The sequence below is a fragment of the Nycticebus coucang genome, chromosome 3, assembly GCF_027406575.1.
Source record: "Nycticebus coucang isolate mNycCou1 chromosome 3, mNycCou1.pri, whole genome shotgun sequence".
Classification (NCBI taxonomy): domain Eukaryota; kingdom Metazoa; phylum Chordata; class Mammalia; order Primates; family Lorisidae; genus Nycticebus; species Nycticebus coucang.
The window spans coordinates 94,728,098-94,754,190 of NC_069782.1; the positions used below are offsets into that span (position 1 = coordinate 94,728,098).

General features: G+C 37.6%; 1 protein-coding gene across 3 annotated transcripts in view; it reads right to left on the reverse strand.

Moving 5' to 3' along the window:
* The window catches only part of MCU (mitochondrial calcium uniporter), a 211,202-nt gene that overhangs the window by 33,687 nt on the left and 151,422 nt on the right, over window positions 1–26,093 (reverse strand). For all 3 annotated transcript variants that reach the window (XM_053584296.1, XM_053584295.1, XM_053584294.1), the window contains exons 3-4: window positions 11,035–11,205; window positions 8,172–8,276 (exon numbers count right to left, since the gene is read on the reverse strand). In XM_053584296.1, coding sequence (XP_053440271.1) covers window positions 8,172–8,276; window positions 11,035–11,205 — 276 coding nt within the window. The remainder of the gene's footprint in view (window positions 1–8,171; window positions 8,277–11,034; window positions 11,206–26,093) is intronic.

Sequence of the window (26,093 nt, forward strand, 5' to 3'; positions counted from 1 at the left end):
CTTGTTTTTCTAGTTCCTTAAATTGTGATGTTGGTTTGTTAATTTGTGATCTTTCTGTCTTTATGATGGAGGTATTTATTTTATTTATTTATTTTTGAGACAGAGTCTTACTTGGTTGCCCAAGCTTGAGAGCCATGGCATTAGCCTTGCTAACAGCAACCTCAAACCGCTGGGCTCAAATGATCCTCCTGCCTTAGACTCCTGAGTAGCTGGGACTACAGGTGTCTGCTACAACACCTGGCTATTTTTCTAATTTTAGTATAGACCAGGTCTCACCCTTGCTTAGGCTGGTCTCGAACTCCTGAGCTCAAGCAATCCACCCACCCAGCCTCCCAGAGTGCTAGTTATAGGTGTGAGCCCCTGTGCCTAGCTGATGTAGGCATTCAGTGTCATAAACTTCTCCCTTTCAGTACTACTTCTGCTGTATCATGGAGATTTAGGTAGTTTGTGCCATTATTATCATTCATTTCAAACATTTTTTAATTTTCATCTTAATTCCATTGTTGATCCAAAGATCACTCAGTAGCAGGGTAGTTAATTTCCACGTATTTGTATAGTTTTGAGAGTTCTAGAATTAATTTCTAATTTTATTCTACTATAATCTGAAAAGATATTTGGTATGATTTCAATTTTTTTAATTTGTTGAAACTTGTTTTGTGGCCTAACACAGTAGAACCTTCAGAGTTGACCATCTCTCTACATTGACCACTTCCTTAAGTTGACATAATTTTCACAGACCAGATTGCACCACATGTATGTATCAGGTATAGTAGGCTTAGTTCCTTATGCTGACCACCTCTGTATACTGACCAGTTCCATATGTTGACCAGTTTGTTACAGTCCCTTAGGTAGTCAATTTACAGAGGTCCTATAGTATTTCTTTAGTGATTTTTCATTCCTGTCCTGAATTTTTTTTGTTTGTGTTGGTTTTCAACTTTCTCATAGACCCCCAATGAGCTTGCTCAGAATTCTATGTCTGACAGTTCAAAAATTTCCTTTTGCTTTGAGTCCATTGCTGGAGAGTTAGTGTGATCTTTTGTGGGGTATCAAAACAGCCTGTTTTTCTCATACTGCCAGAGTTCATGTGCTGGTTCCTTTTCATCTGGAACCTCTTATCTCAGCTCAAACCAGCTACCTCTGTGGCTTGCCTGTCTCTGCTGGGAACTCTGTTACTCAGTGTAGAGAGGGACAGGTGCACTGACTTTTGGCTTGAGCGGGTGAATACCCACCATGGTGTTGCTGGAAATTTGGTCAGCTGGACATCAGACCCCTGGGAGAATGTTCAGGTGCCTGTAGTTGTGAACGAGGTTAGGTCAACCTAGTCCTTAATCCCCTGGATGACATGCTTGATTCTTGGGGGGACCAAGGCTGAGCTGGCAAACTTGCCTTTAAGCTCCCTGAGTTCAGGTGCTGGCTGTGACAGGGAGGGGCAGTGTGATCTCGTGGTCTGGAAGAATGCTCAGGGAGGAGAAGGGCAGATGCACTATGGGCCCCTCTTGATGAGATCAGCAGAGGCAGGCAGCTGTGGAGCACATATACCACTCACTTCTCCCTCTGTCGGCAGTGACTGCAGTCTCTGTCCTTCAGGGACACAAAAGCACCCAGATTTCTAGCTCTCACCCTGGCCCAGTGGTGGTAGAGGCAGCTCAATCTACTGTGGTAGGGTACTAGGATAGTTTGGTGTCATTGCTGAAATGCTCAGGAAAGGGGGTGTTGGTGGCCATTATACCACAGATTTGCTTCTAGGTAGGGTAGGCTTTTCCCAAATGAGGCAGGCTACTGGTGGTGAGAACTGTCCACTACCGCCCTCCCTCAGTGGAGGTGGTAGTTTTTGTTCTTGGGGTGCTCAAAAGCGTCTGGAATCACAGCTTCCTTCTTGGCCGGGCTGTAGCACAGGTGATAGAGAAAGCTCAAACTATTGCACGTTGGGCTCCAGAATGCCTGGGGGCTGCCACTGAAATGCTCCAGTGGGGCAGGGGTAGTTGTGCCAGGGACTTGCCTCCAGGGAGGGTAGGCTCCTCCCAGAAGAGACAGGCAGCTCTGGAAGAAGAATGCATTTAATTTATTTTATATAAATTTGTTTTGTAGTTAGACAAATACATAAACACTAAGGGTATGAAGAAAGATATGCAAGAACCATGAGAGATCACTTTTCTGTAATATGCAATTTACTGGAGAGATGAACTGCTTATGCAGAGATGATTAAGTTAAACACGGCATTTTTGGCAGACTTGCAACACTTGAGCTCACCACAGTAGCAAGAGGAGGTGGCTATGAAATTATTACAGTAGTGCACTATGTACTAAAGTTAATTTTACATAATTATGATTTAATATTGCATCTTTATATTTGTTTAGTTTTTCTCTACGAATGATACTATGTACACTCTGTAAGTATATGAGTAACTTTTGATACATTTTAACTTTTATGATAGATTTGTGTATATTTTATGGTAGTAAATGATATCTACATGTATTTTTATACATTCATAACATACCTTTTCCTTAATTTCTGTTGATGTTTCTAAATTATGCAGTTTGTAATTTTTTTCAAATTGTCACAAATCTCAAAAACTTTCCAATTTCTTGAAAAACATCCGTGTATAAGTGGACTCATGCAGTTCAAATTGGTGTTACTTAAAGGTCAAATGTACTTGAAGAATATTTTTCCATTCTTACTATTTAAAGGGTACTCTTCTATATCCTTTTCTATACTTTTCCCCAGGTAGCTCCCTTGCAACAAACTGTTGGCCTTTGAACAACCAGACGCTACCCAGCTAACTCATTTAATTCACTCACTATAGAATGAAATCAATGGGGAATACAAAATAACAGTGCCCTCCCACCTCAGAGCATTTACAAAGAAAAGGAAAAAACAGAATCCAGAGGAGAGATTAATCACCTCTGTTGGCTGAAAGTCAGAGAAAGAAGAATAGGATCATTAAAGGCTTTGCAAAAGAGCTGACACTGATGATTTTGACATGAGGGAATAGGAGGTAGGAAGAAAGGAGAAAGACGTCTTAGGGAAAGGTGAGCAAATACTGAGATGGCAAAGAATGTGGCACAGTTCAGGAAATCACAAAAGAATACACAGTGGAGAAAAAGTAGGCAACATGCAGGAGGGAAAAAGAAAAATGTAAAAGATAGACGTGGATTAGATTATGGAGGCATTTAACACATAGGCCTTCACTCGGAACTTTTTCTACATTAAACCCCATTTTTAAAAGTGGATGAAAAAGAAGGATGTCCTAGGAGGCTGGTAGAGGGAGTGGTCATAATAGAAGAGGCATTAACAACAGCAATAACAATGGATATTAAGAATAAAGAGAAATGTGGCCAAAAAAGACAGAATTCAAAAGTCTTAGAGACCGGTTTAGCACCCATATTGGAGCCTGGGATGAAATGAAAAATTAGTAACACTGATTCTGTCTTTATTTTAAAATTTTATATTTTGTTTGTTATGAATTTTTTGCATTAACTTTGTCTTTACAAAATAGTGCAGTAAAATAAGGTTTATCTTGATTACTGAGTTTTTTGGCACCCTCTTAAAAAATGCTGGATATCAGAATGCTTTATTATCAGACATTCTTTCTTTATTTCATGTAATTGAGTATCTTCCATAATGTAAGCTTCTTTTGTGATTTCCTGAACTTTGTGCCCCATTCTTTGCCATCTCAGTATCTGAACACCTCACTTGAAGATAAAGCATATGTATGTCAAAAGCTACTAAGGATTATTAGTGTACAATAATTGGCTTTTAGACTGCTGATTTTGAGTAATCAAAAAAAGAAAAGGGATTAATATCTGTAACAATATTTAAAAGAACAAAGAACACATAGTTTATCTTAGAAAGATTTCTCTTTGTAGTATTATTAAAATAAGACGACTTTTAAACAATATGAAAGGAAGAAGCTTAAGTTATGTAAGATATTCAATTACGTGAAATAAAGAAATGATGTCTGATAATAAAGCATTCCAATATCTAGGTCGAATCTAAATGGTTTTTAGTCAATGTCTTAGGCAAGTATCAGATACTATGAGCTTTTCAACTGAAACAGTGCCTATCTGGCGGGGGTCGGGGGAGCAAGATGGCAGATTAGAGTCATCTTCTTACCAGCTACTTGCAGTGAAACAGGGGAGAGAGAACTCTAGCCACCTCTGGCTGGGGGAACCTACCCAGAAATATCACTCTGGGGGCACAGTAAAGCAGTAGAAGATACCAGGAGCCAACAAGAAGGTCTGGAGCTGAGGAAGACCAGCAAAGAAGGTGGATACTGCCACCACTGGATACTGGCAGAGGACAGCTGGCTGGTCCCTCCCACAGAAGACTGGGGACAGAAAAGCTGTCCTGCAGTTTTTTAATTAAGGATTGAGCTATTCACTGGAGATGCCTTGGAGGGGACTGAATGAGGCAGTGAATTCAAACAGCATGCAGCAGCTGGAACTGAGTGCCAGGAAGGGTAGAACTCCCAACGGTTTGGATACAGGCAGGGTGTCGCCATTGTGGTAAGACAATATGGGAGGAACAGTCTACAGGGGCCTAGTGCATGGTCAGCTGTGATGTGCCTGCTGAGCTCAGACAACCATCCTTAGGATGAGCTGAATGGGCCCCACACTCCTGGGAAGGCCACTTTGCTGTGAAGGGGAACTGTTTGATGCGCCTCCTAAGAAAGTTGGCTTAAGCTCAAGAGGTTTTTTTTTTTTGAGACAGAGCCTCAAGCTGTCGCCCTGGATAGAGTTGCTGTGGCATCATGGCTCACAGCAACCTCCAACTCCTGGGCTCAAGTGATTCTCTTGCCTCAGCCTCCCAAGTAGCTGGGACTACAGGCACCTGCCATAACACCTGGCCATTTTTTGGTTGTAGCTATCATTGTTGTTTGGCAGGCCCCGGGCTGGATTTGAACCCACCAGCTCTGGTGTATGTGGCTGGTGTCTTAGCTGCTGCCTTGGTGTCTATAGCTCAGCAGCTAGGGTGCCACCCACATACACTGTGGCTGGAGGGTTCCATCCTGGCCCGGCCCACAGACAACAATGACAATTACAACATAAAAATAGCTGGGCTTTGTGGCAGGCGCCTACAATCCCAGCTACCTGGGAGGCTGAGGCAAGAGAATAGCTTAAGCCTAAGAGTTTGAGGTTGCTGTGAGCTATGACACCACAGTACTCTACTGAGGGTGACATAGTGAGACTGTTTAAAAAAAAATTGTTTTTTTTTTCATCTCCACTCAAAGGTATGGAAATTAAATAACCTTATACTGATGGCAGTTGGGTCAGGAAGAGATAAAGGACGAAATTATTAAATTCCTTAAAATAACAACAATGAAGACACAAGTTACCAAAACCCATGGGATACTACACATTAAAAAAATTATACATCACGATCAAGTAGGCTTCATCCCAGGGATGCAAGGCTGGTTTAACATATACAAATTCATAAATGTAATTCACCATATCAATAAACACAAAAACAAAGACCATATGATCCTCTTAATAGATGCCAAGAAAGCATTTGTCAAAATTCAGCATCCTTTTCTAATAAGAACACTTAAGAATATAGGTCTAGGTGGCACATTTCTTATACTGATTAAAGCCCTCTATGACAAACCTACAGTTAGTATCATACTGAATGGAATAAAACTGAAAGCTTGTCCACTTAGAACTACAACCAGACAAGGATGTCCTCTATTGCCAGTACTGTTCAACATAGTGTTGGAAGTTATAGCCAATGCAAGGCAAGAGAAGGATAAAGGGCATCCAAATGGGGGCAGAGGAGGTCAAACTCTTGCTCTTTGCTGATGATATGATGTTATACTTATTGAACCCCAGAGACTCAAGGAAGACTCCTGGAAGTGATTAGGAAATATAGTAATGTCTCAGGGTATAAAATCAATGTCTACAAATCAGTAGTCTTTGTATATGCCAATAACAGCAAAGTTCAGAAGCTAATCAAAGACACAATTGCCTTCACAAGAGCTTCAAAGACAATGAAATACCTAGGAACATACCTAACAAAAGAGGTAAGGATCTCCACAAAGAGAATTATGAAACCCTAAGAAAAAAAATAGCAGAAGACATTAACAAATGGAAGAACATACCATGCTCTTGGATGGGAAGAATCAACATTGTTAAAATGTCTATACTACCCAAAGCAACCTACAGATTCAATGCAATTCCCATTAAAATACCAACATCATACTTGGAAGAACTGGGAAAAAAAAAATTCTTCATTTTGTATGGAACCAGAAAAAACCTCACATAGCAAAGGCAATTTTTAGTAACAAAAAAAAAAAAAGAAAAAAGCTGGAAGCATCACTCTACTAGACTTTAGGTTACATTACAACATGTGATCACAGTGATCACAGCATGGTATTGGCACATAAAGAGAGATGTAGACATATGGAACCAAACAGAAATCCAAGAGATGAAACTAGTCTCTTATCGCCATCTCATCTTTGATAAACCAAATAAAAGCATACACTGGGGAAAAGAATTCCTATTCGATAAATGGTGCTGGGAGAACTGGATAACAACATGTAAAAGACTGAAATGAGACCCACACCTTTCAATACTCATAAAAATCGACTCAAGATGGATAAAAGATTTAAATCTAAGACATGAAGCAACAAAAATCATAGAAGAAAGTGTGGGAAAAACTCCCCAAGATATCTGCCTGGGGAAATATTTTATGACAAAGACTTCAGCAGCAATTTCAACAAAAACAAAAATAAGCAAATGGGACTTAATTAAACTGAAAAGCTTTTGCACAGCTAAGGAAACAACAATTAAAGTAAATAGACAACCTTCAGAATGGAAAAAGATATTTGCACGTTATGAATCTGACAAAGGCTTGACAATTAGGGTCTACAGAGAACTCAAATTAACCAACAACAACAAAAAAAAAGAGCAAAAAATTCCATTTATCACTGGGAAAGAGACATGAAAAGAACCTTTTCTGAGGAAGACAGAAGAATGGCTAATAAACCTATGAAAAAATGCTCATCATCCCTAGTCATCAGAGAAATGCAAATTAAAACCACCCTGAGATATCACCTAATCTCAAAGAGAATAGCCCATGTCACAAAGTCCCAAAGTTGCAGATATTGTGGCACAGATGTGCAAAGAGGGGAACACTTTTATACTGTTGGGACTACAAACTAACACAGCTTCTTTGGAAAGAAGCATGGAGAATCCTTAAAGAATTCAAATTAGGGTGGTGCCTGTGGCTCAGTGAGCAGGGTGCCAGCCCCATATACCAAGGGTGGCGGGTTTAAACCTGGCCCCGGCCAAACTGCAACAAAAAAATACCCAGGCGTTGTGGTGGGCACCTGCTACTTGGGAGGCTAAGGCAAGAGAATCGCCTAAGCTCAAGAGCTAGAGGTTGCCGTGAGCTGTGATGCCACGGCAGTCTACCCAGGGTGACAAAGTGAGACTCTGTCCCTAAAAAACAAACAAACAAAAAAAATCAAATTAGACTTCCCATTTGATACTGCAATCCCATTACTAGGCATCTATACTCAGAAGAAAAAAAAATCATTCTATCATAAAGACATTTGCATTAGATTGTTTGCACAGTTCAATTTACAATCGCCAAGATGTGGAAACAACCTAAATGTTCCATTAACCGAGGAATGGATTAACAATCTGTTGTGTATGTATACCATGGAATACTACTATTCAGTCATAAAAAGATGGAGACTTTACATCTTTTGTATTAGCCTGGATGGAGCTGAAACACATTCTCCTTAGTAAAGTATCATAAGAATGGAAAAGCAAATATCCAATGTACTCAATACTAATATGAAAACAGCAGACAATCTAATACACACCCACATAAGAGAAAAACTCAATTCAATTCAAGTGGAGGGGAAGAGGACAGGGAATTGGTGTGCTTCCACTTAATGGGCACAATATACGGGTATATGGCACACCTAGATGCAGGACACAACTACAAGAGGGACTCTACCTAACACGTGCAAACACTGTAACCTAGTTGTTTGTATCTTCACATTAACCTGAAATAATAATGATAAAACAACAGTGCCTTATCTGTATGTAAAACTTTCAATGTTCTTTGAATATTGTCTGTCTCTCAGTGTTACCCAGGGGAAAACAATTTTTTTTCCAAAAGCCATTTTCATATTTCTGTTTGCTTATAAAGGCTCCTTTTTTTACCTCTTTTGGGTGGCCGTACATGATATGTTAAGTCATTAATGACCAGCTTAAAGTCATCAAGGAGGAGGAGGTCTATTCCTGTTGAGGCAGCAACTCGAACGCCATCTGTAAAAATATTAAACGAAATTTGTCTTATGTCCATAATTATTCAAGAATGATCAAGAAAATACAATCCTCAAGATTATTTTTAAAAATTACTTCTTCCCTTTTAAACTTCAGTTAACTTTTTGTCTCATACCCCAGTTTTATGCTGAACAACATTTAGATCGTCTAATGCTCTTTGTTTTAGGCCTCAAGTCTGTGAAGATTTAACAACATGCTTTTCCAGTAGAACTGTATAAGTAATTGAAATAAATATTGGTTATTAATCTATAGGTGTCAGTTGGGAAGCTATGGTCACTGAGAGAGTAATATGGACTTCTTACATTTGTCTATGATGGAAGCTGGTTGAGTGAAAAACAATATTTTCTAACATAGTACTTTTCAATATGGTCACTGATTAGTTGCCAGTAATTCAGTGGACAGATGATAAGGTTAGCAAAGTATACCAAGATGGTCTACTAATTATATTGCCAGATGAATTGGATATTAAGTATACATAAACTACTTAAATGTAGATATGTGGCAATTCTTAATAATTGGTGAATTTAATGGCTAACATACATTTGAAAAAATGCTTCTTGTTCCTAATCATCAGAGAAATGCAAATCAAAACCACCCTGAGATATCACCTAACCCCAGTGAGAATAGCCCACATCACAAAGTCTCAAAGCTACAGATGCTGGCATGGATGTGGAGAGAGGAAACACTTTTACACTATTGGTGGGACTACAAACTAATACAACCTTTTTTGGAAGGAAGTATGGAGAATCCTCAAACAACTCAAATTAGATCTCCCATTTGATCCTGCAATTCCATTAGTAGGTATCCACCCAGAAGAAAAAAAATCATTTTGGATGATGCCTGTGGCTCAAAGGAGTAGGGCACTGGCCCCATACACCGGAGGTGGCAGGTTCAAACCCAGCTCCAGCCAAAAAAACAGCAAACAAACAAACAAACAAAAAAATCATTTTATCATAAGGACATTTGCACTAGACTGTTTATCACAGCTCAATTTATAATTGCCAAGATGTGGAAACAACCTAAATGCTCACCAACCCAGGAATAGACTAACAAGCTGTGATATATGTATATACCAGGGAATATTATTTAGCTATTAAAAAAGATGGAAATTTTACACCTTTTGTATTATCCTGGATAGAGTTGGAATATATTCTTCTTAGTAAAGTACCATAAGAATGGAGACGCAAGAATCCAATGTAATCAATTCTAATATGAAGCCAGTAGACTCCATCATCTAATACATACCTTCATAAGAGAAAAACTCAAATCAATTCAAGGTGGGGGGCAGGGGAAAGAGGGAGTGTGGAGGAGGAGGAGGGAGGAAAATGGGGAGTTATGGTGTAAGGCATACCTCTTAGGGGCAGGACACAACTATAAGAGAGACTTTACCTAACAAATGTAAATAGTGTAACCTAATTCTTTGTACCCTCAATGAACCTGAAACAATAAAAAAATTGGTGAGTCTTGGTGAAGGGAAATCAGGAACTCACTGGACTAATCCTCTTTCAAGTTTTCTGTAGGTTTGAAATTTTTCAAACTAAAAGGGAGAAAAAACTTAAAGCTCTTAAAATATAAATAAATGAAACAGACGCTATATCAAATGGGAATTTAAGTGCCTTATTTTATATTCTTTTCAAATCACATAACTCTTTATTTTGGAAAATGTTCATGTGAAAGACATAAGAAGATCTAAAAAGAAGTTCTAACATTTCCTATCTCCAGAGATAAGGGCTCAACCACTAGAAAAATGTATTCTACACCCGAAGTAATGATAGAAAGTCTTAATAATATAACGTGTGGCTGGGAGTGGTGGCTCATGCCTGTAATCCCAGAACTCAGGGAGGCCCAGACCGGTGGATTGCTTGAGTTCGGAAGTCCGAGACCAGCCTGAGCCAGAGTGACACCCTGCCTCTAAAAATAGCAGGGCATTGTGGCCGGTGTCTGTAGTCCAACAGTCCCAGCTACTCAGAAGGCTGAGGCAAGAGGATAGTTTGAGCCCAAGAATTTGAGGTTGCTGTGAGCTATGACACCACAGCACTCTACCAAGGGCAACCAAGTAAGACTTTGTCTCAAAAAAAAAAAAAAATTATATATATATGTGTGTGTGTATGTATGTATGTGTTTGTGTGTATATGTGTATATATAAATAAAAATAAATGAAACAAATGTTATATCATACATCTGTTTATGTATATATTAACATGTGGGCCAGATGTGGTGGCTCACACCTATAACCCTAGCAGTCTGGGAGGCTGAGATAGGGAGATTGCTTGAGCTTAGGAGTTTGATACCAGCCTGACCAAGAGTGAGACCTGTCTCTATTAAAAGAAAAAAAGAAGAATTATCTGAACTTTGTGGCAGGTGCCTATAGGCCCAGCTACTCAGGAAGGTGAGGCATGAGGAGGGTGCTGTGAGCTATGATGATGCCATTGCACTCAAACCCAGGGTGATTTACACACACACACACATATATAAAACAAGTGATTGGTTCATCCTTGCCCATACATTATATGTGAGTTGTTTTTGAATGAGATTCACTATGTACATACATTTTCCAAAACTGAACAATTATGAGAACCACTGGAAAAGAAATTACTTTCTCTCCTGGCAGCTGCTAAGTAAAATATGTTTTTTAAAGTTTACTATATAGGATTCTTTTGGAGTATGTGTACATATGTCTCTAGATAAGGTTTGGGGGGAAATGAAGAGTGGGAGGGAATAATAATCAAGGTGACCATACCTGGTGAATAGATGGCAACTCTGTCAATTCCCCGATCTTCTTCTTGTAATTGTCGTAAAAACACACCAACAGAGTCAGAGATAGGTTTGAGTGTGAATTGGCATCGTTCACGTCGGGATGGTAGCCTCACAGATATCACAGGTAACCCATTTTGATAAACCACTGTCACATCTGAATGAAAAAGATTCACAATCATATGATAATTAGATTTCATTGTAAGTTGAAGCCACATTTTTAAGACAGAGTCTCTGTCACCCAGGTTAGAGTATAGTCATGTCATCATAGATCATAGCAGCCTTCAACTCCTGGGCTCAAAGGATCCTCCTCCCTAAGCCTCCTGAGTAGTTGGGTCTACAGCCATGTGCTACCATGTCTGGTTAATTTTTCTATTTTTTTGTAAAGATGTGACCTTGCTCTTGCTCATGCCAGTCCTTTTATTTTCTCTTGAATATCTTCCTGAGCTTAGTTAGAAGCCAAAGCTCAATTAGGATTTTATAACAAAATGTTATGAAGGGAAACATTAAGATAAACTATATAATTGAAGAGTTTTTCTGCAACAGTATGGCATAGAATTCTTAATTTCCTCTGAAATCTTGATTTACAGAGCCTTAGTCAGTAAAATATTGTTAGAATAACCCTCTCTCAGGATAATTTTCAAATGAATTTTGTAAATAAATAAATTTTTAAATAAAACCATTTTACATGAGCAAATAAGCATTTAAAGATGATGTTAGCAGTGAGAAAAGACAACAGGCTTTAGAGTCAAATTTGGGACTGAATCCTTGCTGTGAGCTATATGTGACAGCACACTACCAAGGGTGACAGAGTGAGATTCTGTCTCAAAAAAGTGAAAAAGGTTTAATCCCTAATTCGTAGACCGTTTGTGAGGAATAAGTGAAAGAAATCATTTAAAACACTTAGCATACTACCTGATACATAAGTGATAATGTTTCTTTATCATCTTTTAAGAGTCAAAAGGTACATTGTTATGCTTTCTTTTTCCTTCAAAAAACTTGCCCTTAAATTTCCCTTCTCTTTTCTAAAAGAATCTTAGCAGTCAATCCAGTATTTCCTTATGAAGGAACTCAGGAAATTTCATCCTAAAATATGACTCCCTGGTATAAAGAATATTTTAAATTGAAGGCCATTCAAGGTCAAGAACTATTAGGAGGGCCTTTCCTTCTATCTGCATAAACTGGACTGACTAGATGGGAAGCTCAAAGGGAACACCTGACTTTCCTTCCCCTTCCTGTTATCTCAATATATTGCAAGAATGAAGGTCAAGAATTCAAGCAGACATGGCCCAAATCATATAAAATATAATATCTGTTTCTCAGGTTGATCTTTATTTATTTATTTATTTTTATTAAATCATAGCTGTGTACATCAATATGATCATGGGGCACCATACACTTGGTTCATAGAATATTTGACACATTTTCATCTCATTAGTTGACATAGCCCTCCTGGCATTTTCTTAGTTACTTTGCCAAGACATTTACATTCCACATTTGCCAAGGCTCACATGTACCCTTGTAAGATGCACCACAGGTGTGATCCTTTCAATCCCCCTCCCTCTACCCCCTCCCCCTTCCCCCTGTTCTTAGGTTGTAACTTGGTTATAGCTTTCATGTGAAGGTCCTAAGTTAGTTTCATAGTAGGGGTGAATACATTGGATATTTTTTCTTCCATTCTTGAGACACTTTACTGAGAAGAGTATGTTCCAGTTCCATCCATGTAAACATGAAAGAGGTAAAGTCTCCATCTTTCTTCAAGGCTGCATAGTATTCCATGGTGTACATATACCACAATTTGTTAATCCATTCGTGGATCAATGGGCACTTGGGTTTTTTCCATGACTTAGCAATTATGAATAGGGCTGCACTAAAGATTCTGGTACAAATATCTTTGTTATGATGTGGTTTTTGGTCTTCTGGGTATATGCCCAGCAGAGGAATTACAGGATTGAATGGCAGATCTATTTTTAGATCTCTAAGTGTTCTCCATATATCTTTCCAAAAGGAATGTATTAGTTTGCATTCCCACCAGCAGTGCAAAAGTGTTCCCTTTTCTCCACATCTGCGCCAACATCTCTGGTCTTGAGATTTTGTGATATAGGTTAGTCTCATTGGAGTTAGATGATATCTCAAAGTAGTTTTGATTTGCATTTCTCTGATGATTAAAGATGATGAGCATTTTTCATATGTCTCAGGTTCATCTTTACAAGTTGATCTTTCCCTTCCCCCATCAATTCACCCTCTGTAGCAACCATTTATTACCCCATACTCTTCAATTTCCCCCCTCCCCTATAAAAGGCAAATACAAAAATATCTGAACTCCATTGAAAATCTGGGTTATTGGGCGGCGCCTGTGGCTCAAGGAGTAGGGCGCCGGTCCCATATGCCGGAGGTGGCGGGTTCAAACCCAGCCCTGGCCAAAAACCAAAAAAAAAAGAAAATTTGGGTTATTATTCTGTGATTTCTCCTCACGTGCATGGTAAATACATATTTTCTCTTATTAATCTGCCTTAATTGTGAGTTGATCTTTCAGCAAACTTTTGGAGGAAAAAACAAGTTTCGCCTCACCCCTACACTTGAAATCAGAGCCACTGATGTGAATATTTCTATCTTCTATAGGGAATAATAATGACGGGGTGATCATCATTAAGTAATTAACTTTATTCGCTTTGTATTTTTACCCCCCATTATGCCTTTTTTATATATGACAAAAGAGTAACTAACCACAGACTCTTGCAGAAGGAATGGCTTGGGAAAAAAATAGCAAAAATATTTTTCTGTCTGCCCAGCTTTTTGGCAACTGAAGCCTGCCTCCCTACCTCAAGCCAGTGGTCAGGAGGGGCAAGGACTGTCTCTTGTTCTTTGTGCCACAGGAGATAGCCTGAGGGAATCATCTGGGCAAGGTCACAAGATCTTTTTAGGTGAAGACAGGATGGGCAGAGGCCACAAGATAGTCTCGGTCTAAGATGGGATTATGGGATCAGAACCTTTAAAAGCTCTGTGCTTCTGTTCAGAACAAGAACGTGGATTTGAGACACTGTCTGCCATTTTCTTCCTTTGTTGGCAAAATAAAAAAACTTTTCTTCCCTTCTCCTCAAACCACTTGTCCCTCTTTTTCTGATGTGGGTTTGAAGGACAAATGCCGAACTTTTATAACAAAAATCTCAAGAAGTAGAAATCAGTTGAAATAAATGATTTAATATTTGCAAGATTTCACTAAAACATCAGTTTCACAAATAACAGTTTTCCTGTTTTAAAATAATGGAGACAAAGTCAACAGAGAAAATGAAGATCTTTCATACCTCATTTAACTTTTTCCTTTAAAGAGCATGATATCTTTTCAGGAGAATGAAATACGAAAGCTTTGAGAAACTCTATACAGAATAACACATTTCTGAGCTGATAAACATTTATTATAAGGCTGCTTTTGAAATAAATCCCCAGGTCTCCTTCTTTGCTACACACTAGATTGTAATGTAAATGTTATATTTTTTGGTTTGCAACTCAAGTGGAACAATCACCAAACTTCCTCCCTCTAGTTTAACGATATAAACAATACAAGGCTGGTTGTAGTGTAGTCACAGTGGGCATACAAGCTAATGACAGTTGTTAGCTACTATTCTATACAGACAAAATATTCTTTTAAAGTGTAAACTGTACCAAGTGACTCTTTGGTCAGATGTTTTTGCTCTTTTGCTTTAATCTCCTTATGAATAAAATAAGAAATATCCAAATATGTTCTACAGCAGTGTGCCTAGAAGAAACCTAGAAATTATGGAACACTAAATATGAATGCTCAGAGCCAGAACATGACAACAGATTTAGGCATAAAAACAAAATGCCATGGAATTGTGTAGACTAAGGAAAGTAGTGCAGGAACTATAAACGTTTGGGGTTGAAGAAGGAATAGATTCTTTAAAAAAGACTTCGAGGCAACAGGAGTTGAAAAAAATCATAAAATACAAATGTTTGTTATTTGGTTAAAATGTTTATGAAATGCTTTTAAAAATACCTTCAGGAGGTTGGTTGGTGTTCAAAATAATAGGTAAAATCTCCACTAAAATATATCCCCTGATAAACATGACTGCCTATATTTTGAGGAATTACTATGAAAAGGAGCTGGTATAATAAGGAAACACATGTGGGGTGTTTTCTGCAAAGCTACCTAGAGCTAAATTTCATACGATGGATAAATTTCAGTGACTTATAATTTTGCTACTGTTTCTTTCCTCCCTCCTTTCTGTAATATTTATTTATTACACATTTACAGATGTGAGATATAGAATTTTAACGTGGAAAGGCAAGAGAGATCATACAAACACCCTTCTTGGAGGCTGGCTATCATGCACTGTGTGTTGAGATATGTGTATGTACATACGTGTGTCTTGTCTGCCTGCGTCCTTATATGTAAGTATATATCATTGATGGGAATGATAAATATCAACTACTAACTTTAGGATAGTGGTTTCCTTAGGAGAAAGAAAGATCACCCTGCCTTGGTGTGAAAAATTGAACTGGAATAAGGCTAGAATAGCTAAGAATAATAAATTTGAGTAAAGTTAAGTAATATTCCTAAGGTCACATAGTTCAACCCAGTGCAATTTAGATCTCATCATTTGATTAAAAAATCATTTTCTCCTAGAGACAAAAAATTCTCCTAGGTCTGAAAATTACCGGTTTTCCCTATTTTTGTTTTTTTTTTTTTTGAAACAGTCTTGCTCCACTGCCTTAGCCAGACTGAAGTGGTGTCATCATACCTCACTGCAACCTCCAACTCCTGGGCTGGAGTGATTCTCTTGCCTCAGGCTTCCGAGTAGCTGGGCCTGCAGGTCTGTGCCACCAAGCCCAGCTAATTTCTTTCTATTTTTAGTAGAGATGGGGTCTTGCTCTTGCTCAGGCTGATCGTGAACTCCTGGCCTCAAGTGATCCTTCTGCCTTGGCCTCCCAGAGTGCTGGGATTACAGGTATGAGCTTCTGCTCCCAGCCCTGAGTGTTTTTAAAACCAGAACCTGACATTCCTCATACCTCATCAGTCAATATGTCTTTTCATTCTATTTTTAAAACATATTCAGTCTCTCCAACTCTACTACCTTAGTCTAAGCCACCACCGCCTCTTTCTTCTATCAGCTACATTGTAATTACAGTCCTTACTTTATTCTAGCCTTATTCCAGTTCAATTTTTCACACCAAGGCAGGGTGATCTTTCTTTCTCCTAAGGAAACCACTATTCTAAAGTTAGTAGTTGATATTTATCATTCCCATCAATGATATATACTTACATATAAGGATGCAGGCAGACAAGACACACGTATGTACATACACATATCTCAACACACACTGCATGAGTACCATGATAGCCAGCCTCCAAGATAGCTATCTATGGTCCTCGCCTGTAGGTATTTGCTATGGTTTGATTGTCTCTTCCAAAACTCCTGTGGAAATTTAGTTGCCATTGTAATAATGTTGAGAGGTGGGAACTTTAAAAGGTAATTAGATCAGGAGGGTTCTATCCTCACAAATGGATTTTTCCTATTATCATGGAAGAAGGTTAGTTATTAAGAGAGCAGGTTCCTGATGAAAAGGATGTAACTTCTCAATCTTGGACTTCCCAGCCTTCAGAACTGTTGCCCAAATAAATAAATCTTTTCTGAAATGACTCAGTCTGTGATATTTGGTTATAGGAGCAGAAAATGGATGAAGACAGTTTAGATGCTTCTCAACTTAACAATGGGTCACATCCCAAGAAATTCATAGTAAGTAAAAAATACATTTAATACCCTGATAAACCCATCATAAAGTTGAAAAAAATCATAAGTTGGAACCATCTTAAGTCAAGGATCATCTGCACTCATGCCCTTACGTAGTCCCATCCCACATCATATAAGGCCTGGTCTGTATAACCAATACAACATAGAAGTGACGGTGTATAACTTCTAAGGCTATGTCATAAAACCACTGTAGCTTCTGCCTTGTTCTCTTAGGTCACTTGCTCTGGGGGAATCCAGTGGCCACACAGTAGGAACAATCCTACATCCCTATGGAGAAGTCAACATGGAGAAGTGGTACCTCCAACGAAAAGCCAGCATGAACTTGTCAGCCATGTTAGTAGTGAGTCATCCTAGAATCAGATCCTCCAGCCTCAATCAAGCCTTCAGATGACTGCAGGTCTAGTTCATATGAGATTGCAACTTGCTTTTTATGCTCATTACTGCTTTGAGATTTATCCAGGATGAATCATATTTCTGGATCATTCACTTAAACTTCTATATAGAATTTCATTGTATGAATACTGAAAGAACTCAGAAAACTTCACCCCCAAATTTGACTCCCTGGTCATATTTTGAATTGAAATCCATTCAAGGTCAAGAAACAGTAAAAAACCTTTCCCTCTATCTGCATAAACTGGACTAACCTGAGGGGAAGATCAAAGGGACAAATGACTCCCCTTCCTCTTTCCTGTTATCTCAATATAAATTGTAGTATATAGTCATGTAGGATCATGAGAGGAATGCAGGGATGAAGGTCAAGAACGCCATATAGACCTGGCCCAAATCATTCAAGCCGTAAATACCTAACTCTCAGGTTAATTTACAAGTCAATCTTACTTCCCTCTATCCATTTGTCCTTCTTTGCTCTATACTCTTTAATTTCCCCCTTCTCTCTAAAAGGCATGAATTAAAATAACTGGCTCCATTGGAAAAATGGGTTATCACTTTGTGATTTCTCCCCATGTGCATGGTAAATAAATCTTTTCTCTTATTAATCAGCCTTAATTGTGAGTTGATCTTTCAGTGAACTCTTGGGGGAAAGGGTAACTTTCTCCTCACACCTATAGCACAATCACACTTTGCTTAATGATGGGAATACATTCTCAGAAATGCATCACTAGGTGATTTCACCACTGCGTGAACACCAAAGATTGCATGTAAACAAACCTAAATGGTATAGTTTACTACACACCTAGGCTATATAGTCTAGGTGTGTGACAGACTATACCACCTAGGTATGTAGGTATTATTCCTAAGCTACAAACCTATATAGCATGTTATTGTACCGAATATTGCAGGCAACTACAACACAATGATAACTATTTGTGTATCTAAATATATCTAAAAATGAAAAAGGCATGGTAAAAATAGAGTATTATAATCTTATTGTGACCACTGTCATTTAAGTGGTCCATTTTTGACTGAAAAATTGTTATGCAGGGTATGACTACATACCACAATTTATTTGTCCATTGAAAAATCAGATGGCTCAGTGAGTAGGGCGCCGGTCCCATATGCCGAGGGTGGTGGGTTCAAACCCGGCCCCGGCCAAACTGCAACCAAAAAATAGCCGGGCGTTGTGGCGGGCGCCTGTAGTCCCAGCTACTCAGGAGGCTGAGGCAAGAGAATCGCGGAAGCCCAAGAGTTAGAGGTTGCTGTGAGCCGTGTGACGCCATGGCACTCTACCTGAGGGTGGTACAGTGAGACTCTGTCTCTACAAAAAAAAATATATAAAAAAAAAAAAATCAGATTTCTCTTCCCACATTATAAACCAAAAGAAGAGAGACTCAGCAGCACTACTTAATGCTTTTAGTTTCTGATGTAATTTCTTTTTTTTCTTTTGTTTTTAGAGCTTTGCATTTGACCTTTTACTCTTTAAGTTGCTTGAAATTTACTTTGGTGATATAGAGAAGTCAACTGTAACAGCACCATGTATTGAATAGTACGCCTGCCCTTTCTCCTCTGATTTACAATGCTAATTCTATTACATGTCAGATTTCCGTATATAAAAGATTTCTCTAATCTGATCCAATAATCGTTCCTGTACCAATATTTCACTGTTTTGATTACTATCATTTAAAAGATATAACATGCCTCAATATGTATTTTAGGTAAACTATACCTCCATGCCTCTTTGTTTTCCTATTCTAAATTTTCTTAGTTATTTGCATCATTTTACTCTTTCATCTGAAATTTTAATTAAGTTAATCAGTTCATGTTGGAGCTTTGATTAGCATTACATTGAGTTTATATATTCATTTGGGGGAAATAGACAATTTATAATATTATCTTTTTTTTTTTTTTTTTTGAGACAGAGGCTCACTCTGTTGCCCTGGGTAGAGTGCTGTGGCATCATAGCTCACAGCAACCTCCAACTCTTGGGTTCAAGCAATCCTCTTGCCTCAGCCTCCCAAGTACCTGGGACTACAGGTACATGCCATGACGACTGGCTAGTTTTTCTATTTTTAGTAGAGATGAGATCTCATTCTTGCTTAGTCTGGTCTGGAAATCTTGAGCTCAAGTGATCCACCTGCTTCGGCCTTCCCTGAGTGCTAGGATTAACATGCCCACCCTATAATGTTGTCTTCTTATCTAATTAACATGGTATATAACTTTGCATTTATTCCTATCATCTTTTATATCTTTCAAATTAAAATTAAAATTTAAAAATCAAATGAAAATTAAAATTTATTCTTCTCAATAAACATCTTAATATACTATTTTTACTAGTTTTATGCCTACATATATTCAAATATTTTTAATAATCACTTCTATATTCATAAACATAATTCTAGAAGTTCATATGCTTTTTTGTTAAATTGTGATGTTAGATAAAAGACATGATTATCATTTTTTTAAATTTCATTTTATTTTATTTTTTGAGACAAATTCTCACTTTGTTGCTGTGGGCACCATAGCTCAGAGCAACCTCAAACTCTTAGGCTCAAGTGATTCTCTTGCCTCAGCCTCCCAAGTAGCTGGGACTACAAACACATACCACAACGATCAGCTATTTTTTAGAGTTGGGGTGGTGTCACTCTTCTTAGGCTGGTCTCGAACTCCTAAGCTCAAGTAATTCAACTGCTTTGGCCTCCCACAGTGCTAGGATTATAGGCGTGAGCCATGGCCTCCAGCCTATGATTATCATTTTAATAAAAAGAAGGGAAATATCTACTTTGGTGACTGTAAGAAGCTTCCTTCTATGTTACAGCAAAAATATCCTCAGGGTTAAGTAATATAGGTACCAGTTCCTGTTTAAAGGTTTGGTAGAATTCTGATGTGAAGCCATCTGGTCCCGGGCTTTTCTTTTTATGAGATTTTGTATAGTTGATGCTATTTCAGAACTTGATATAGGCCTGTTCAACATCTTCATTCTGGCTAAGTCTAGGAAGGTGGTGTGCTTCCAGGTATCGGTCTATTTCCTTCAAAGTTTCATATTTCTGAGAATAGAGTTTCTTGTAATATTCATTAAGGATTTTTCGAATTTCTGAGAAATCTGTTATTCCGTCTTTGCCATTTCTGATTGATGAAATTAGAGATTTTACTCTTTTTTTATTTCCCGGTTAGGTTAGCCAAAGGTTTATCTATTTTATTGACCTTTTAAAAAAACCAATTTTTAGATTTATTGTTCTGTTGTATAATCCTTTTGTTTGCAATTTCATTTAATTCTGCTCTAATTTTGGTTATTTCTTTTCTTCTGCTGGGTTTGGGGTTGGAATGTTCTTCCTTTTCTAGTTGCTTGAGATGTCCCATTAAGTGGTTAACTTCCTCTCTTTCCATTCTCTTGAGGAAGGCTTGCAGTGCTATAAATTTTCCTCTTATGACTGCCTTTGCGGTAAATCGGAAGTTCTGGTAATTCGTGTTTTCATTATCATTTTGTTCCAAAAATTTGGTAATTTCCTTCTTAAGCTCGTCTATGACCCAGCTATTATTCAGCATAAGGTTATTTAGTTTCCATGTTTTTGTATGAGTAAGCAGATTCCTGTTGTTACTGAGTTCAACTTTTATTCTATGATGGTCTGAGAAGATGCAAGGAATAATTTCTATTCTTTTGAATTTGCTGAGGTTAGACTTGTGACCTGATGTGATCAATTTTGGAGGATGTTCCATGGACTGATGAGAAGAATGTGTATTCAATTTTGTTAGGATGAAATGTTCTGTAGATGTCTGTTAAATCCAATTGTTGAATGGTTAAGTTTAAATCTAAAATTTCTTTGCTGAGTTTCGTATTGGGGGATCTATCCAACACTGCCAGAGGAGTGTTAAAATCTCTGACTATTATGGTCTACCCCAGTAAGGTTAGCCCACATCACAAAATCCCAAAACCAGAGATGTTGGCGTGGATGTGGAGAAAAGGGAACACTTCTGCGCTGCTGGTGGGAATGCAAACTAATACATTCCTTTTGGAAGGATGTTTGGAGATCACTTAGGGGTCTAAAAATAGACCTGCCATGCGATCCTACAATTCCTCTACTAGGTATATATACAGAAGACCAAAAATCACTTTATAACAAAGATATTTGCACCAGAATGTTTATCGCAGCCCAATTCATAATTGCTAAGTCATGGAAGAAGCCCAAGTGCCCATCGACCCACAAATGGATCAATAAATTGTTGTATATGTACACTATGGAATATTATGCAGCCTTAAAAATAGAAGGAGACTTTACCTCATTTCATGGATGGAGCTGGAACATATTCTTCTTAGCAAAGTATCTCAAGAATGGAAGAAAAAGTATCCAATGTACTCAGCCCTACTATGAAACTAATTTATAGCTTTCATATGAAAGCTATAACCCAACTATAGCCCAAGAAGAAGGGGAAAAAGGAGAGGGAGGGGAGGGGAAAAGGGAGGATGAGTGGAGGGAGGGTAATTGTTGGGAACACACCTATGGTGCACCTATGTATTCAAGGATACATGTTAAATTTACTAAGTGTAGAGTATAAATGTCTTAACACAATAACTAAGAAAATGCAGTGAAGGCTATACTAACCAGTTTCATGAAAATATTTCAAATGGTATATAAAAGCAGCACATTGTACCGATAATTGCATTAATGTACAAACTATGATTTAATAATAAAAAAAATATCCTCAGGGTATCTGTAGTTAACATGCATAAATACAATGTGCTTACTTCACAATAACCTCAGATAAATCTTTTTAAATATGCAAAAGACTTCAATTTCTCTTTACTCATAATACATCAATAAATTGATACACCAAATCTGTCACATATTATCATTTGAAAAATAATCATCTTGAAAAACACATATGTAAATAATCATGTAGAAAGTATCTTTTCACATTAACACATAAAATCACAATTATCAAATCATCATAATTTCAGTAGTTTGATAAATCCAGTTGTTTGAGTTTCTAACTAGTAATACAAATTAATTTTAATCTAATCAATGACGTATATCACTGTATACTGCAGGTTAACTAATATTTGTACAGCTAAACCTCTGTAACAAAAATTTATTTTCATGAAGTTAGGAGGCTTCAATGATAAAAACTGTAAAAACACGTACAGCTAAAAATCATCTCTTAGTATATAATGTTATTAGTCTTCTATTAAATAGCTGTACTGCCTTATGTACCGGTGCTAATTTAAAATCGGTTTATAAAAGTAACTCCTTTGTCATAAATGTCAAAAGCCTTTGTGTTGAGTAAAAAGATCAACTCCCTGCTTTCCTTCCTTTTTTTTTTTTTTTTTTAAATTTGGCCTTCCAAATAAGCAGAAAACCATTTATTTGATAATGATATTTTTACATAAGTAATGCTTACTTTTTTTATTATTAAATCACAGCTGTGTACATTAATGTGATCATGGGGCACCATACACTGGTTTTATAGACCATTTGACATATTTTTATCACACTGGTTAACATAGCCTTCCTGGCATTTTCTTAGTTATTGTGTTAAGACATTTATATTCTACATTTACTAAGTTTCACATGTACCATTGTAAGATGCACCATAGGTGTAATCCCACCAATCACCCTCCCTCCACCATGCTCCCCCCGCCCTCCCTCTGCCCCTTCCCATATTCTTAGGTTATAACTGGGTTATAGCTTTCATATGAAAGCCATAAATTAGTTTCATAGTAGGGCTGAGTACATTGGATACTTTTTCTTCCATTCTTGAGATACTTTGCTAAGAAGAATATGTTCCAGCTCCATCCATGTAAACATGAAAGAGACAAAGTCTCCATCTTTCTTTAAGGCTGCATAATATTCCATGGTGTACATATACCACAATTCATTAATCCATTTGTGGATCGATGGGCACTTGGGCTTTTTCCATGACTTAGCAATTATGAATTGGGCTGCAATAAACATTCTGGTACAAATATCTGTTGCTTTCCTTCCATTCATCTACTTATTCTACTGAGACTTTAAGATTTTATTTTGGTTTTGTCCTAATACCTTGTTCCATTTTTTTCTTTTAATAAAAATGCTTTTGATGGTGCTACTATGAAAACAACCTTAATATTACCTTGACTCTTGGCCCATTTTAATTTCTGGGTGGCAAAAAGCTGAATATAATTCTAAAGTATAGTCAGCGAGAACAGGAGAAAAATTATGGGTACTGGAAACTATGGGCACATTACCGAATATAAACTAAACCTCAGTTTCCTCATCTATAATGCAGGAACACTAATATTACAAGGCTGCTGAGAATTTTCAATGAGAATACACAAAAATGCCTAGTTTAACAGTTTCTCTTGCTTTTCCCAAAATCTAGACTCTAAAAATTGAGTCTAAAATGATATAACATAAGCATGAAGAAATTTCCAATAATTCCTTTAAATGTAAAGAGAAGAAAAATGACTTCTTCCACTGAGGTCAACAGAGGAAAAGAGTATAAGTTAAACACTAAAAGCCTGCAAAGTTGTGGAACAACAGGAACTCTCATTCAATGCCAGTGGGAATGCAAAATGGTATAGCCACTTTGGAAGACAGTTTGGTGTTTTCTTACAAAACTAAACATACTCTTACCAATCACAATCCTTTGTATTTACCCACAGGAGTTGAAAACTTATGTCTACACAGAAACGTGCACACTGATCTTTATAGCAGCTTTACTCACAACTGCCAAAACTTGGAAGCAACCAAGAGATCCCTCAATAAGTGAATGGCTAAATAAACTGTGGTCCATCTAGATAACAGACTTAATATTCAGCAATAAAAATCTATCCAGATGTGAAAAAACGTGGACAAAACTTAAATGTACATTACTAAATGAAAGAAACAAATATGAAAAAGGCTACATACTGTTTAATTCCAACTATAGGACATTCCGGAAAAGGCAAAGTTATGGAGACATAAAACAGATAATTGCTACAGGTTAGGGAGAAGACAATGAGTAACATAAGTTTTCAGTGCAGTGAAACTACTCTGTGTGGTACTGTAGAGGTGGACAGACGTCATTATAAATCTACCCCAAACCCATAGAATGCAAAATACCAAGAGTGACCCCTAATGCAAGTTATAGTCTTTGGGTGATGATGACGTGTCAATTTAGTTCACCAGTTGTAACAAATGTACCACTCTGATGGGAGATGCTGATAATATTGGGACAGGGAGTCCATAATTCCCACTTAGATCTCTTGCATCTTTCCCTCAATTGTGCTGTGAAGCACTATAAATAAAACCTTTAAAAATAAGTTTTATAGCCAGGCGTTGTGGTGGGCACCTGTAGTCTCAGCTACTGGGAAGCTGAGGCAAGAGAATCACCTAAGCCCAGGAGTTGGAGATTGCTGTGAGCTGTGTGATGCCATAGCACTCTACCAAGAGTGATAAAGTGAGACTCTGTCTCTAAAATAAATAAATAAATAAAAAAATTAAGTTTTAATTATACAAGCTAATTTGGTGCCTTTTAGTATTTTTGATTTTGATCTATTTGATAATCTGATGGGCTTCTCCCTTAGCCCTATTTCCTAAAAAATTCCAAACAATTTATACATAAAAAATTTTAGATATAATTTATTTTATTTCATTGGAAATGAATTTTCTTTATATTACCATATTTAAAAAATGTTTACAAAACCAAAGCATTTCTCCTAGTTTTTTTTTTTCTTTTTTGGCAGGGGCTGGGCTTGAACCCAGCATCTCCTGCCACCTCCAGCATATAGGGGCCAGCGCCCTACTCCTTTGAGCCACAGGCACTGCCCCCTCCTAGTTTTTTAAGCCAAAAGTAATAGTTATTTTCTGGGTTTTTAAAAAAATAAAGTATATAAATAAAACAGAAAATAAATTTTAATTCTGTATAAAGCAACATTTCAATTACAAGACTGCTATTGTTGGATTGATAAAGAAGTCACAGACTGGCGTGGTTTTAGAACATGGTAAATTGAATACATATTAAATATCCCAGAAGGCTGTCCCTCTCAGTTTTGAGGAAAAGAAGTAGTGAAAACTCTGAGAAGGTATGTGGTAACGAACACCATCACACTCCCACAGCTCACTTTGCCAGATGATGCCAGGGTAGGCTGGTACAAGGAACCTAAGGATTCTGTATGACTCTTAGAATTGAATTCATATCACTGTTTGATACAATATTAACAGTGAAAAGATTATAGATCCAAGTTTCAATTTTGACATTTTCTAAATGCCTGCAGAGAAACTGACAAGATTTTTCATTCATGACTAGCCTACAGCTACAGTTCCTCCAGCACTGCTGTCCATTTAACTACCTTACTCAAAGCAAAAGCTTGGCTAAAAGGATTTATGATTTTTCTGCCAAATCCACAATAATGACTGTTAGGTCTTGAATTAGAAGATTATACTCATTCATAAAGCCCCAAATATCCCTAAGTAAATCAAGACATGAATAAACTCCTCCTTGTACTAAACTTTCTTTTCTCGTAAAAAGCAAAACTCTTGCCAAAAGCTTAATCAAGCAAAGAATTTTACATTTTGATCCTTTTTCTTGAGAACCTTTTCTCATGAAATTGATTCCTTCTGTGATAGCGGGTAAGACTTTTAGGCCTGTTAGAAGGCTTTCGGTGCCAACGTGTACCAGTGGAAAAAAGCAAGGCATTATTACAATGGGTGGGACTGCTTTCTCCTCGGAGGCAATGTCAGTAGGCATGTTGCTAAGTTTGGAAGATGCACCATCTGTGCACAATGCACCAAGATTTTGCTTACAGTCAAAAAAATTTTTTCTGGTGATTATTTTGGCAAAGAAATTTAACACTCTTTCCACTGAGCTATGGCCACCCAGCCAAAGGGTTCTGCTTTCTTTTGTTGGTGACACTCTTTCAAAG